The sequence below is a fragment of the Symphodus melops genome, assembly GCF_947650265.1.
Source record: "Symphodus melops genome assembly, chromosome: 12".
Classification (NCBI taxonomy): Eukaryota; Metazoa; Chordata; class Actinopteri; order Labriformes; family Labridae; genus Symphodus; species Symphodus melops.
In genome coordinates this window covers 10,095,382-10,110,726 of record NC_136702.1, presented here as the reverse complement: position 1 = coordinate 10,110,726, position 15,345 = coordinate 10,095,382, and the positions used below count along the sequence as shown (strand labels likewise).

The 15,345-nt window shown below is 38.7% G+C and overlaps 1 protein-coding gene across 1 annotated transcript; it reads right to left on the bottom strand.

Moving 5' to 3' along the window:
• Nucleotides 1-4,159: 4,159 nt before the first annotated feature.
• lnpa (limb and neural patterns a) lies at nt 4,160-12,896 on the bottom strand. The gene is made up of 13 exons (XM_079357129.1): nt 12,788-12,896; nt 11,726-11,823; nt 11,235-11,276; nt 9,418-9,605; nt 9,265-9,323; nt 9,139-9,179; nt 7,762-7,845; nt 7,613-7,664; nt 7,301-7,519; nt 6,087-6,192; nt 5,792-5,862; nt 5,329-5,484; nt 4,160-5,132 (listed from the first exon to the last, which is right to left on the bottom strand). The coding sequence occupies exons 2-13, from the start codon at nt 11,750-11,752 to the stop codon at nt 4,960-4,962; spliced, it is 1,218 nt and encodes a 405-aa protein (XP_079213255.1). The 5' UTR covers nt 11,753-11,823; nt 12,788-12,896; the 3' UTR covers nt 4,160-4,959.
• Between the last annotated feature and the right edge of the window lie 2,449 nt (nt 12,897-15,345).

The window sequence follows — 15,345 nt, the reverse complement described above, 5'->3', positions numbered from 1 at the left end:
TCTACATTCAAATTGATTGTTACATACACTGAAGATTTTGTGTTCCCTGATATGTTTATTATAATTGCATTTCCCCTGTTATTTTAACAGATTAAAGACAGTTGAAGAATGAAGTAGCTTTTGAACTAACCAGAAGTCAGCAGGTCAGTTCATTATACATTATTTCACTTTTACAGCACCGCCAGCTAACCACTGAAAGTAGATAGTCTATGTCATCCTTCAAGATGAGTGAGACACATAGCAGAGACAGGACTGTGCACATCCTATAACCGTCCTTCTCTGCAGGTCTTCAACACTCACACACACTCTCACACACACACACACACACACACACACACACACACACAGGAAGCTCTCGTCTTTCCATCTGGTAAAGTGGGCCGTTGTGATTGATTTGTGGATTTGCTCCCTCTTTTTTTCTCTCCATTTAAGTGAAATAATGTATGGAAGCAATCTGGCGACAGACATTTTGGAAAATCTATTTGAAATCATTTCAGCTGAAGCCATGGCAGTTTGTCTTCTTAGGGGAGAGGAGCAAAGTATAATTGTCTGCAGTCTAGTAAAACACAGTATAACTGCCATCACACTTGACTGAGCTTATAGCCAGCCAGTCCCATGGCCTCTAGAAGATAGAGCAGTTAATGTTCCCTTTTATTTTAGAGGATATGTCACTTGTGTCGCAGATTTATACCATGATACAGCAATTTTGTCCAAACAGATGGATAATGGTGTCACCAGCAAAAAGCCCTGTTTTTATTGAGTTTAGAGCATATTGTTTAGATAGGGCCCTGTGTTGAACAGCTCCGCCAGCACTTTCTCTCTTTATCTCTCTAATCTTGCCAGTATTAGATTTGATCATTTTTGTTTGAAGGAGGAAAATGTGGCTGTAATGGCTTCCTAATAGCAAACACAGGGGATACAAATCCAGAGACCCTGTTCTGTAGTGCTTCCATAAGCACCACTGATTTATAGAGGTCTTTATGACAGAAAAGAAAATGATCTGCCGCAGGTATAAATCAGGTGAGGAGTAGGAAATTGAACTTAGATATCATCTTGTCAGATGCTTAATGCTCTTCCTCCTGTCACATTCGATAGGACCAATTTGGAGAATCCTGCAGAGGTAAAAAGAAGACAATTAACAATGACAGTGTGGTAATAGATGAAGCTATAAAATGAACCTGCTGCCTGCAGGATGCTTTGTATGATTTCCACATGAGGTAGTGGCACAAGTGTGTTGTCTCGGTCTTCCATTTCTACCCCCACCTTCTCTGTTTACAGCGGTTTTGTGAACATCTCCACAAAAATATGCAAAACTTAAGTAAAACAACAAGACAACAAAGGTGTCTTGTTTTTCATTTACTCTTCTCTATAGCTGAATTATGCTCCTTTATATGACTGGACTTGTAAATTTAGGTTGGACATGTTTTTATGTTATTGATTTCAAGGGCATGTTTTATGCTAACGCTATATAAAATTAGTCAATATATCAATTGACAAGCACAAAAATGATGCAAGTAGAGCAGCATTAAAAGTTAAAAAAAAACAGCCCAATAAATTATAACTCAATCTGAAGTGTTTTAATGCTACAATGAAACAGATATGTACTATCATGTCAGTGTTGTTGTTCTAAAAGTGTGCCCTCCCCAGTTTAGCATTTAAATAACAGAGGAGTGTTTGCCCTAATAATTGTCAAACTGTGTGAGTGCTCAAACAGATGTCATCGCTCAGTGGTGTAATGAGTTCAGGATAGGACAGAGAATGACAATGCTCTCTGATCCCTGAATGTCACTCTGGTATAAACTACAGTGCAGTGCTTTATTGCCGGCATCATGCATTCAGCCGCATGTATTCATGGCTTTGACAGATAGAACACGAGGGAGGGGAAAAAAATGGAGAGCCATCAATCCTGAGTGTGTGTGGGTTTCAAATGACTTGAATTTAAAAAACTAATTTCTTGGAAGCTGATGACCTTTTGTGAAATGCTGCTCAACTTTGTCAAGTGGCAATTCAAGCCCGAGCAGCTAAAGAGCTCCGGTAATAACCAGAGATCCACTGCTCGGGAAGCATCGCCCCTCGCAGCTCATCAAGGCAGGCTCTTGTATCCTCTAATTTGATTTTAATGCTTCTCTGAAGGAGATTGTGCTCTTATTACTGTGTAATGATGCTGTTGTCAAGAGCCAATAGTAATGTCTGATACGACAACCATGTTAACTGTTTCTGTGACACTCATCTCAATGTTTTCCACAGTGTCTCGACTGCATAATGTATTTTGTTGTGTATATTTATGCCTTAGTTGTCCTTCCTGTTGCATTCCTCTTAGAGACAGACAGAAACAGTGTAAATCTTTTAAAACTTCTTATTAACCCTGTCTGATATGGTACTTTTTTCGTATTCAGTACAGTAGATAGAGCATAACGATGAAGGTCTTTCGCCGAGATGAGGAGAATTTTGAAGTGCTCACGCTCGGGGGCAGCAAATGGAAAAGTGACAAGCCTGGTGCACTTGTCTATTTTACTTATTCTCTGCCTCTGTTTCATATTCCGCCTCGCACCGTGGGGTTATTTTCCTCCAGGGTTCAGGAGGGCACGCTCTTTCATTTCTTCAGAAAATTGTTTCGCAGGATTTCAATCTTTGGCTGCTAGATATGACAAAACACAATATCAAGAACACTTATGTTTCTTATCTGCCATTTTTTCTGGGTATAAATAAAAGATCAGTATAAATTTATGTCAAGTGGCCTCGAATGCACATGTGAGAGATGAGTATGAAAAGAACTATGAACCTTGGGACAGCACCACTGTACATTTTCCTCGCTTGCACAAAATTACCCTGGCACTGGGGCTTTGTGTGTCGTTTGTCATCCTTGAAAATCAATTAGTGTTTCCATGATAGCAATTCAGATGTAATCCTTAGAGAGTTTGGACAATTGGACACAGAATCCAGAGTGCATCTTTTGTTGTATTTCTTTCAGACGTACTTATAAGAGGTGTAGATGAGTCAATTAGGTGTGTAGATGTTTACAGTATGAACCTTTTATCAGAGGAAGGGCCATTCTAGAAAAAAAAGGATGTTCTCACTGTTCACCAAATAAAAATGACTTAAGGAGTATTTTCAAAACTATAATATACTCAAAATCAAACCGTTCTTAAACACTGTTTCTGTTTGATCCCCAGATCCCTGTCCATGCATGAAATAATAAAGCCAAAGACGAAAACTTAGAGTTGAAAATCCTGCAGACAGAAGATAATTTGGCTCTCAAGTCCAAAAAGTCCAAAACAATTCTGTGTGGTGGACTCAAACATATTACTCAAACCTACCTTTTAAAACCACCGAAGTGCAGAGATCTTTTGTGATACATTACTTATGAGGACGCACATATGTTCAGGCTATGTATACTGGACAACCTCCCAACAGTGTAAATAACATCCAAATGTTGTCCTATTGATGTCCCATTTTTTTCCCAGTTTGGCTCTTGTCAGAGGTCAACCTCAAACAGCACACGGTGGAATCAGGCGTTACTGTCGGTGTCACATTGATGCATTGCAAGGCCCGGGAGGTCAAGTCTCTGTAAACATACATTATCAAAACACATAGAAGATGTGGGCTGTTGACCTCACCAATAGTTTACGGTTTATCTTCAGGGGAAAAAAAGGGTCATGTGATGGCAGCGAGCAAGTTTGTAGCCGCAATGACTTTCTTGTTGCAAATGAAGAGGGTCAAGCAATCAAGACTGGTTGGTCTCTGTGTCAGCACCATTATCTTATGCTGTCTCAAATGATCAATGAGCTAAAATAAAATGATCACAAGCTAAAATTGGCCTGCTAATGAAAACGGACCGTTTAAACATGCTCCTTGGTTAGAAGCTGACCAGAGGAGAAATAGAGCAGGGATTTAAAATACACGACATAATACGGGAAGCAAGGAAAGATAGGAGCAACACCTTTTATAATCTCTTAATCAGATTATCATGTTCACACGATATGTAATTAAAATTTATGCATGTCATTTTTTTTAACCACTGTAAATGTTATTGTATTATTTAGTACTGTTTTATTAACATTTATATATATGTACATAGGCAGGTATAATACTGGTATGGTACTTTAACATCAGTCAAATAATTCCTGACTTTATCCCTTTAAGCAAATTAAGACACCCCTTTGTGTACATTTTCTCAAAAGTTTATTTATTATTCATACAGCAAATGGATTCTGACATTCAGCAAACACACACTGTCTGTAAACACTTACAGTACATGACATTACTGTCTATATGTAAATAGGTTTCATGTACAATACTCTGAAGCACACACATCTTATAAAAAGGCACTTAGGGCAGGTGCACAGTACTGAAATAAATCTAATTTCCTCCCTTTAAGCAATAAATACAAACTGTATGTGCAGTCCAATTATTGTAGCAAGGTTGTGTAAACATGTTTTTAGTACTACCGCGTAGCGAAGTAGCCTAGTAAACACTGTCATGAATGGCACAGCATTACAGTAAACTATTAATAAATAATTTCCCATAAATACAATTTTATTTCCCCACAAAAGTTATTTCCAACTAATTAAGCTAGAAAAATTCCAAAATATGGAAATAAACTGAAAACAACTTTTCCTGTGATATATAGGGGATTTTTTTAACATCCACCATCTAAATCCTGAACGCCGCCCCCATTACATATTGTGAAATTGGGCTGCACCTGTAACCGTACTGGACAAGAGGTTTGTTTTGTGATGCTACCAAATGCCATGCACTATATTATTCAATTCATAACTACTGTGCCGACGATAAAAACATTTCTCAAAAGAAAGGATGTTCTGTTCTGTAAGTTTAAAAAAATAATCACATCAGATGCTGGTTTATTCCTGTGTTATTCCAACTCACGGCATTAGCTTACAAGTTAACTTATTTCTCCAGCGTGACTAGTGTTGAAATCACTACACCGCCTTTTTTTTTTTATTCCACCTCCATGGCAGACAAATCTTGCTCTCCATCGGATTTTTCCGAGGGTGGATCTTGTGACTCTGGAGTGCTTTGGCTGTCTGACGCACAGCTGGGCTCTGTGGTTGTTGGAGTGCCTGGCTCTTGGGGGTCTGTTTCAGCAGAGACATCAGCAAGCTTGCTTTTCTCTGTAATTGCAGATAATGGTTGTGTTTAGATTTGCATGAATTTACAACAACTATAAGACTAAAAAAGGTAGGAGAAAGACAAACAGACACTACAGAATATGCAAAAACAGTATTAACAAGGGATTTTTTTCAAATGTTCTTGGATTGGTAAACCGTCGTATCACGTGGACAAATCCTGCTCGAGTGTCATTGTTACCTAAAACTGAGTGGTCGTCCTGTGCGTCAGCAGCAGAGGAGCGTAAGGGGGCTTCAGAGGACTCTTTCTGCTCTCCTGTGACCTCGGGGAGTCTGGGGGCCTGAGGCCTCGTCTTTCTCGCAGGGTTCAAGAAGTAACAATACGCGCATCGGAAGGCTGAAACCACACAGATAAGACATATCGTGTACGTCACTTTGCTTACACATTATTAAAACAGACCTAGATTAATATACATGAATGTGAAGCAATGACAAAAGATGCCTGAGAAGCATAAACATTTCAGATTGATGTGTAGCACCTATTTGCATATTCAATCTTGTTGCGTTTTTTGCTTACAAGGGTCGCTAGTGGCAGAGGCATTTAAGAGCCATATGATATACTACACTGCCAAATGCTAGAGGGCAAATGAAGGCACAGTGTTTGATAGAGACTGACAGAGTGTTTGTGTTTCTCCGAGTCTTACCAACGTATTCAAATTCCTCTTTTAATGCCATGCCGTTATGGGAGAGACACTGCTGACATATGAGAGCAAATCTATAAGAAAAGGAAGGCAATCGAGTTACGAGAGCAGCAAGATAAGTCACCGTTAATCTTTGATAATTATCTGTATTTAATCATTAGCTACATTAGAAATACATAGAATTCCTTTTTACTTGTCCAAAATCATTCCGAGGTAGGAAACTGTCCATAACGCACATTCAAAAATTTTCCTAGCTACAGTAAATAAACGTGTCCCCTGAAGAGCAGAGATTCTGTACCGGTTCTGAGGGCCATCGCCGACAAGATACTCAATGACTCTGTCCATGGCGCCTCTTTCCCTTGGGAGCACAGGTCTGGCCAGGGGTGGGCCTGGAGGGTGCATCCCTGTTAAAGCACAACATCAATGCTTCTTAGACACAGTCTCAAGTCTTAAACACACACTGCACTGAAGCTGACCTGCCTGCAGTGAATGCTCAGGGAAATCTTGAGGCAGTTAACTGCACAAACCATGATGAATTTTACTCAAAACCCGGCCCTTTTTTTTCCTCCCCCCTTAATGACTGAACATTGAATCTCAGTTGCAAAGCACGTCCAGAATCCCTGCTGTTTTGCTGAGTAGTAATTAATATAATCTAACATCAAGAGCAATCATAGGAAGATGACTGGTCATTTCTGGGAGACTTGGCAGAGTCTTGGTATCCTGCTGGTTATTAATTTACCAACATATGGAAACTCTGTGGTGACTCTTTGTATCAAATTGCTTTTCACTTTCAATTTTCCACAGAAGAGGGTGATATCATCAAGTCGTGTACACCATTTGCGAGGTGTTCCCCATGCCAAAGGCAATTTCGCCGAGCATTAAAAGACATTTAGTGAGATTCCGCCACTATTGCCCAGAGAACAAATGCAGGTCTGGCTAATTAATCATAGTTAATGTAATCCTGATCTGTGCATACTTCACAGTTGGCATTCCACATGGCAAGTGCAGCGTGCGGCTTCCTCTAGAAACATGTTTTCTTTACTGTTTGCACTTATTTGCATCTTCTATTAAGAGTTCATAGTCCAGACATAATTTACATTGAATATTCAATCCCTCTACATGCCACAGATGTCATCTGTTTCTAACACGTGTTCTAAGGAAATTCTTAAATGGTGTTGGCTGGCTTTACAAATCTTTGAAAGCGGCATGAAATGTAAGGAAAAAAACACCATATCCCATGAGTGAATAGTCTGACTTTATTTAAGTTCTGCCTACTTTTAATTTTGGTTCACAATTCTTACCTTGTTTGAAAAAGGATGAACCTTCTAGTAAGATATTTAAAACTACATTCTTATAATTACCCATTACAACTTCAGTATAATATAGACCACCTTTCTGACAACACACACACCACAGGGCCTTGAGCAACTGGGGACACAGAGCCAAGGAAGAGTAAATCAGGCCTTAATCGAGCACATTATGATGTGGTCCCCCTGTGTGCAGGTAACTCACCGGCTCCTGGAACAGGTGTTCCAGGGGTCACAGGCTTCCTCATCAAGCTCTGCTGAGCAGCTATAGCCGACAGGTTCCTCTCTGGGGGTCCACCTGGAGCAGAGTGGGAAGATCGGCCAGGATAGGTGGGCCCAGAGGCAAGAGGAGGGCGTGTAGCAGCTCCTCCACTATTCACCACCAGTGTGGGGGTTTTGGGGACGACGTTGCGCTGGCGGAGCTCTAACACAGAAATCATTGCAGGGTTTTTTAACAATTTTCAAACTTGGAGAGGAGGCAAGAAAAATAATGCATCTCTTCAGAACTTCTTGCTACCTTGTCCTGGTTTAGGAGTCATCTGTGGTCCAACTGGAGTGGACTCCAGCTCCTTAATACGGATAACAAGAGGGTGTTAGAGCATGTTTTCAGCATGTAACAACTACACAATGTGACATTATCTTTCAAATGTTGACAGAATGACTCACCATTTTTTTCTTGGACTCAGGATCAAATCTCTCCAGAATCATTTTTGCATTTTTATACGTCTCCGTTTCCATAACTTCTTCAAGCTGGGCAAAAATAGTCAAAAAGAGATTAAATGATAAATGCTGACACCATTTTTTTCCAGGACATTGCTCAGTGAAATTATTCCTATAATGGCTCTATTGCAGAGTAATCATTAAATAATCAACTGATATAATTAATAGCAGTTTCATAAACACACATTAATATCTCAGGAATCGACGACCATAACATTTAAAGTTAACTTGACTGAGAAAGTGCAGCCCGACGTTACCCAAATGTATATCTTCATTTAAATGATGTCCTAAACATTCCTTAATGTTTACATTTAATATGAAGAATAATTACATTCACTACTTCGATAATGGAGAGTGTGAAAATCCATCAGCACTAATTATTGAAAGTTATTAGACTTGACAGAGGATGACAAGCAATTTCTCAGATTTATTTCTTTGCTGCACTAAATGCTATTAATTAAAGCGACATTAGCAGGGTGGGCTAAGTCACTGTACCTATCAAACACTGTCTGTAAAGATGCTGCATTAGCTTGCTGGAAATGTTGAGAGCATCAATATGAGCTTTTCTTATATTAGCAAATAAAGCCTTTACCCCGCGAGACATCGAATTACAACGAGTTCTATGGAGAAGACGAGTTTTAAGATGTTTTCTTTACTTTTCTGACCAGTGTGAGAGCAATACTTGACAAAAAGGTCGGTTGGTTGATCTCTTTAGCTGAGTTTTTCTCATTAACATTAGAGAGAAAATCTTAAAAAAAATACAAAAAAAATGTAAGTTTGTCATTTAAATTCAGAAGTCTTTTTCTGTCTTGAGTTAATAAAATTTGATCAGGACGATGTACACTGGTCGGTCAGGCTCCCTCCCCTCTAATATTACAGCTATGTGCTGTAAGAATTATTCTTTGAAAGTGCAAAATGTGCGGCACTTAGTCTTCAGAAATATTCTATTTTTAAGGGAATAGCCTTCTGAGTGTTTCCTTTCTGTGCTCCAACATTGTAGAACAGTTTATCTATGGACGTTAAACAGACGTCTTCAGATGATGTACTTCAAGGAAGCCCTGAAGACCTGCTTGTTTACTGATGTGCGAGTCATGAGTTGTAGTTTCCCTGCTGTCCTGTCTTAGGATAGAAATGTGTTTTAAAATGTTTTTGTCCGTTTTATTCCTGCGCCATGTAAAGCACTTTGATTGAAAGCAATTGAATGCATATACATTGATTGATTTGGAGCAGCAACATGCCTCGCTGTGCAGGGTTGGTCTAAGCAAAACTCTAGACCAAACATAATACTGTAGGAGACCAGAGAACCATAAAAGAGTAACTTACTATTTTCCTCTTCTGTGCTTTAAGATCCTCTAATTTGTCATCTGGGGAAAAAAAAAATTCAACATCAAATATTCAGTATATTATAACGTCTATAGCAAAAAGTGAAAATGAAAAGAATCAGCTTACTATTTTTTTCAGTTCTCCGTGAAAAGATAATTATAAGCAATTTTCGAAGTAACCATACTCTAAAGAAACAAAGGGAAACAGATGTTACACTGCAGAGACATCTTTGAGAAAATATGCATCAATGGGCATTACAAACATATCTCATCAACTTACATTAAAGGAAATATTAGAAAGGGGAGAGCCAATATGAGCCGTCCGATCGTCTGTTCAGGCAGGTACCAGGAATACACCACGATGCACGTGATCAGGTAGAGCAGAGCCGAGTAGAGAATCAGACGCCCCACCCATATCTTCAGCTGCCTCTGATACTTCTCACTGTACTCCTCAAGGGTCTGTATTTCCTGGGAGGAAAAAATGAAAAAGGAGTTTAATACATGCACTGGGCTTATGTTTTCAAATTCTCCAAAGGTGACACTAAAGTCATCTAGAATGTGGGGCAAACTATACAGCACTTCTGTGTTTCTTTAACACAAAAACACATTCATCACTTCCAGACTAGACTACTGCAACGGTCTCATCTATTCACCATCAAAAACACTCCAGAAACTTCAACACATCCCGTCTGTGTGAAAAGCAATGAAACATGTTTTAAATCATACAAATATTAGATGCATTTAAGTCAAACTCAGTTTAATGTTTGATGCATATTTTGAAAAAGACCATTTACGCATAAAAAAATATAATACTGGGAATATAATACTGCTGCTGTTTTAACATTTTGGTTCAGAAAATGAGAAAAAAGGACCCTAAATTACCAACCACCTCTATGAGAGCCATCACGCTTTGTCATCATTTTGATGTCTAAATTACGACGGAAGTATTTCATGTCTTCAAATAGATGCAAAGGAAGATCATTCTTTTTGGATCAGCTGTAAAGTTGATTTATGGTAAATGCACAGACTTCAGGAAGAAAAGCCAAATATCAATAGATAAATGTAATAAAGTATCTCTCTGAGATTAGCAAAGACTCATTCAGGATTTTTTTTTTTTTTTTTTTTTTTTAAATAAGCATGTATTACATCACTGGGTAAACCAGGCTGCCTCATCCAAAAATAGCAAGCAAACAGAATGGGACCCACTCTGGTCACTATGATTCTGCAGTAACATGTGTGTCTGTCACTCAAACACTGGATAAAAAGATCACACAGTCAGCCCTTCAGTACATCATCATGTGCAGTCTAACCATGCACGGGGCATTTGACTGGAGCTAAAACAAACTGTTCTAAAAGAAGTTTATTTCTGAAAAGAAACAAACAGGCTTGAGCCTCTTTGCTTCATAACTTCAATACCACATGACCTCTTCAGTTTAGGGCCTCCGAGGGCTGCAGCTGAAAATAACCTAACACTAGCTCAACTGTAGAGGAGCACCAAAGCTCTATCAGACAGCTCAGGAGAAGCTGATGTGGCATATCTGATTACTCCTGTTAAAAGGTGCACGCTTGTGAAACATGTCTGCCAGCGCTATACAACCACATTCGAATTAGTCTTAAATGGTCACTAAGCAACCGTGAAGTAAATACCAGAAAGCACCATCGACTTCCTATTTTTTTTTGCCATACCATAAGACATACATATAAACCATCTGAAAACGTTATTTGAAAGATTTCACCTTTGGCTGAACAGAAATTAAACACTGTTCATAATTTCTCCAGAAGAAACTCTGTGCTAATCCCGGGGTTTGAGCCACTAAATAATTTACCTCCACTTAAAGGGATACTTCACCCATTTACATGAAGCTTTGTATCATTAGAAACATGGTAGTAGTGTTGAATGGTCGTGAATCCAAAGAAAAACATATTTTTCTCGTCTCAGGGCAAAATGAGGGTTGGATTCACGACCATTCAACACTACTACCATGTTTCTAATGATACAAAGCTTCATGCAAATGGGTGAAGTATCCCTTTAAATGTAAACGGGTCACATGAAAAAATAAAGAGGATTGTTGAAACCTTTCATGAGGTGAAGCATACCTTATCGATCCCTTCCAAAATGTCCACAGTGGATGGTTTAGCCTGCAGGGCAAATATTGCGAAATATCAGTCAGCAACATGTATAATAACACACAGTGCATGTGTTGCGCAAGCAACTTTCTCAATGGCTCCGTAAACTTCCTGTTTCATCTTCCTACTTTTCTGCACATTTTGTGCCTCGTGTGTTCTTCTCTTCTTTTTGTTATTCAGTTTGCCTATGCATGCAAATACGACAAGGAATGACGATAACATAATTGTGGTTATCTGTATACATCTTTCTAAAGCAAGGATACATTATGTGTGCCTACAGTTTGAATTTGCAGACCTACATGTGCATCAAAAGCTTAATTACCTAAAGTTACAGTAAGATATCGCTCAATATAATCGTGTTGTTTGACAATAAATAATATTACCAACTACTGTGCTGTATGCATGTTTTTTTATGCAGCATAATGTAAAAAGCTCAAATTGATGAGGGATTTGAAACTAACCTTCCACCGGGAGACGACAGCCCCCATAGTGAAGCGAGTGAAGGATGTTCTGCAGCTGAAACTTTCCTTTGATTGTCTCTTACAGAAATCCTCTCCACCTGTTGAAAACAATGACTGAATATGAATATACACCTCAGGTAGCAGTTTATTGTTTGCATGTTATGATGAGGATTTCATCCAACAGTATTTGAGAAATGTTAATTGAACTTTGGCCCCCTTGGAGGTTGTTTGTGAGGTGGATTTATGAGAATCAGCTTAATATCCTTCTAATGAAGTCTGGAAGTATTGATGTGAATTAATGGAGTGCACAAAAGAGTTGAATATACAGAAGCCCATGATGCAATGCAATAGAGCCTACTACCATAAACATTACCTTTTTATGTTCATTCACCTTAAAAACAGTATAAACCAGAGACTTTAACGGAATGCATTGCAGAGCTGCCTTGCTGTTAAAATGATTTTAGACACGTATACATGTTGAAGAATAACTGACCAGCTACCCGTTTACATGCAAAAAGCTGCACACATGCAGTGCTTTCACCTTCAGAGCTTCCCTTGGACTCCTCTGACGCCTGTTAACAGCATTTAAAATCAATGAAACTTCAAGTAATATTAACTAAAGTGAACTGCACCCAAACACTGGCCCTTTTAAACTCCTTTTTTGAGCTGTTTTACATGACTTTGCCAACTTCAAATAGCAAACTTCTCTCATTGTTTCCGAAAGCTAAGGACACAATCGAAACAAAGTTATTTGAATTCAGAGGGATCTCAGCGTCAACATTACAATTTATATAACTGTGACGGTTTTTTAAATGTCCGTAACTGCAGGACAATGGTTCCTTAATAACTTCTTAACCCACTTACTTAGTCAGTGCAGTTAGCATTCGGGCGCCACTAGCTAACCAAGGCTAGCTGGGTGCTAACTAACGCTGAGGTTAGTGCTGTCCAGCTCTCAATGATAACAGCAAACTTTGCAAACTTAGTCCATGCTTTGCCGAGTAAGTCTATGCGAATAAAACACTTGGACAGTGAGTGAATTACAGCCCCGTGAAATGTATTTACCTTGGCAGTAGAGAAGTGTCCGGTTTGGACAGCCTGAAGCAGGACTGGACTCACTCTGTCTTTAAACAGAGGCTGAGTGAGCCAAGATGGGGGAGTGTCCACTTAAAGAGCAGCAACACGTTAAAGCTTCCAATATTATATTTAGCACTTTGATACCTACTTTTATGTGCTGATTATTACCAAACAACATCAGCCTTAACCTTATCAATTTCAATGGTTGAAACTGACTAAAGCCACAGTTCAGCCAAAAGTATCAGGAAGTTATTTTTAAGAGACTTAAGCCCCTTTTCAACCAGAGGAACTAAACCCCAGAACTCTGGTCTTTTTGAGGAACTATATCTGCTTTTCCACCCGATTTACCAGGGTAGAAATGTAGTTCTGGGGTAGAAGTTTACCCCTATAAAGACCCTTTAAATGTTAATTGAGTAATTTGCTATTTGTGTTTATTTTTTACAAAGGTCTGAAGAAGAAGAAGAAGATTGATTTCTATACACAGCTTTATTTGTAATCAGAGTTATATTAATGCTAATACTCCAACAAGCTATGTTGTATGTGGGAAATAATCCATGTGGAAAAGGGGCGGGGATATTAACTGTTTAATGCAATCCTGGAACATATTGGCTATCATTTGTTGAGAAAATTAATTAAGAGCTCAATCTCCATAAACAGACATCTGCACACCCATCTACCAAATCAGTCAAGGATGTAATCTTTAGACTCCAATGCTATTCTTGTTGCTCAAATTACTATAGCTCACCAACAAGAAATAGTTGAGCACACAGAAAAGAAAGTTTTGTACCAATGTTCCAAATTGTTTATTTCAGTCCTCACTGGCTCCACCAGATGAACTGGGAATGTTAGCTTTTGCTCTTTGAGGCTATATCTATGATAGCTAATCGAATCCAAGATTGCATGAAGATGAGACAAAAAAGCTTGAGTTAGATTGGATAAATGTTTAAAAAAGTTAAGACTTTTTCACTAGAGGTATAGAATACTGCGCTTACTGGTATATAATGATGAACCTAGTAGCCACTTCCTGAGAGCATTGCAAAAATATTTAAGCACGGTGTAGCAACACATCCAAACAGTCAAACTGTAAATCTGCTGTAAATCTTTTAAATGCTTTGTGTACTCAACCAATCATGTGGATGTTCAGTGCAGCAAAACCATCAACAACTTTGAGATTAGTTTATGCCACTTGGGAAGCACCAGCATGTGCTGTAAGTCAGTGGCACGTGCTGTGGCTGTTTGCAAGCCACTATAGGGAACAGCAATATGTACTGGTAAGTGGACTGTATGCCTTGTCCATCACACCAGTACCACCAGTCATCTACCAGCATGATGCATATAAACTAAGGCCAGTAGTCTCACTTTACTATAAAGGTTTATAGCTTTTTTTGTCTTTATTAACAACGTAAAAGCAATATAGTGCTGTTATTAGAGGAGCGTTTCTCTCCTCTGTTTTCATGTGTTTTGAAAGTATGTTTGTTTGTTATCTCTTTGATGATGGTAAAGAACATTTCAGTGACACATCCCTGCCCATACCGGTAAGCTTGTTGCAAAGCTTATCCCACCTATCTAATCAGGTTAGTCTATAACCATTGCAGCCAGTCAGGACAATCAATTAAGAGTGCGATTGCAACTTTGCATTAAAGATCATCATTTATGATTTTTTTTTTTTTAACAGACTCCTGAGTCTGTTAATAAAGATGATGATGAATATATGCAGCTAAACATCTATGCCAGTCATAATTATACTGATAAATAAATGTATTTGTTTTGTTGATAGCAGTTTAGCTATTCAAATATAATAAATATTTTCCCTTTAATAAGAGACACAGTAACGCTCCATGTGTCAGTACCAGCTAACTTGTACAATTCCATTCAAACTGCTTGTTCATCAATACATTTGATTCGACTGATTCAGACTGCTAAAGCCAACATTCTGTGATAATGTATGCAGAAATGTTTCATGTGATGTATTCAATAGTTTTGACCAAAGATCTGAAACTCAAGGTAGCACTACAGGAAAACTGATGAATGTGCTTATACACACCACCCATTAATGTGGACAAACGTTTATGAACAAGTCCATTCATTTGATATTTAAACATAAGCGACTCAATGAGAGGACACTGACTCCTTGTAAAAAGTTATTTTGATTCATCCCTTTTCCAATTTTGATTGGCTGTCAGAGACTAAATGTGGAAAAAAAGTGGCGGGCAGACAACACTATAGTCCGACTTTGACCTCCCCAGACCCAAATAGAAAGCATGGCTGAAAAAGTTACAACTGGTGCTGTAAAGTTTTGCTCTGCACTGGTGTTGGCAGCACAGTTTTTATAGTGCAAGAAGAAAAGACAAACTGGAGCAGACCCCCAATAAATGTGTGAATTTTATGCATTGCTTGGCTGAGCAGACAGTTGGACATCTCATTTTCACCCACTGCTTCAACATGCTCGGTCATTGTAAGGGCTGACTAATGCCAACAGACACGCCACAAAAACACTGGCCAGCGGTCAACCACAGAGATTCAACCATTGCCAAATAGCACTCTAA

Bases quoted from the DNA above. Each gene is read 5' to 3' on its own strand.
- lnpa (XM_079357129.1), bottom strand. From the start codon at position 11,752: ATGGGGGCTGTCGTCTCCCGGTGGAAG. The intron at 9,180-9,264 runs GTAAGCTGATTC...TTTTTTCCCCAG, and splicing joins ACGGAGAACTGAAAAAAATA to ATGACAAATTAGAGGATCTT. The intron at 7,846-9,138 runs GTAAGTTACTCT...ATTTTTGCCCAG, and splicing joins AAGCACAGAAGAGGAAAATA to CTTGAAGAAGTTATGGAAAC.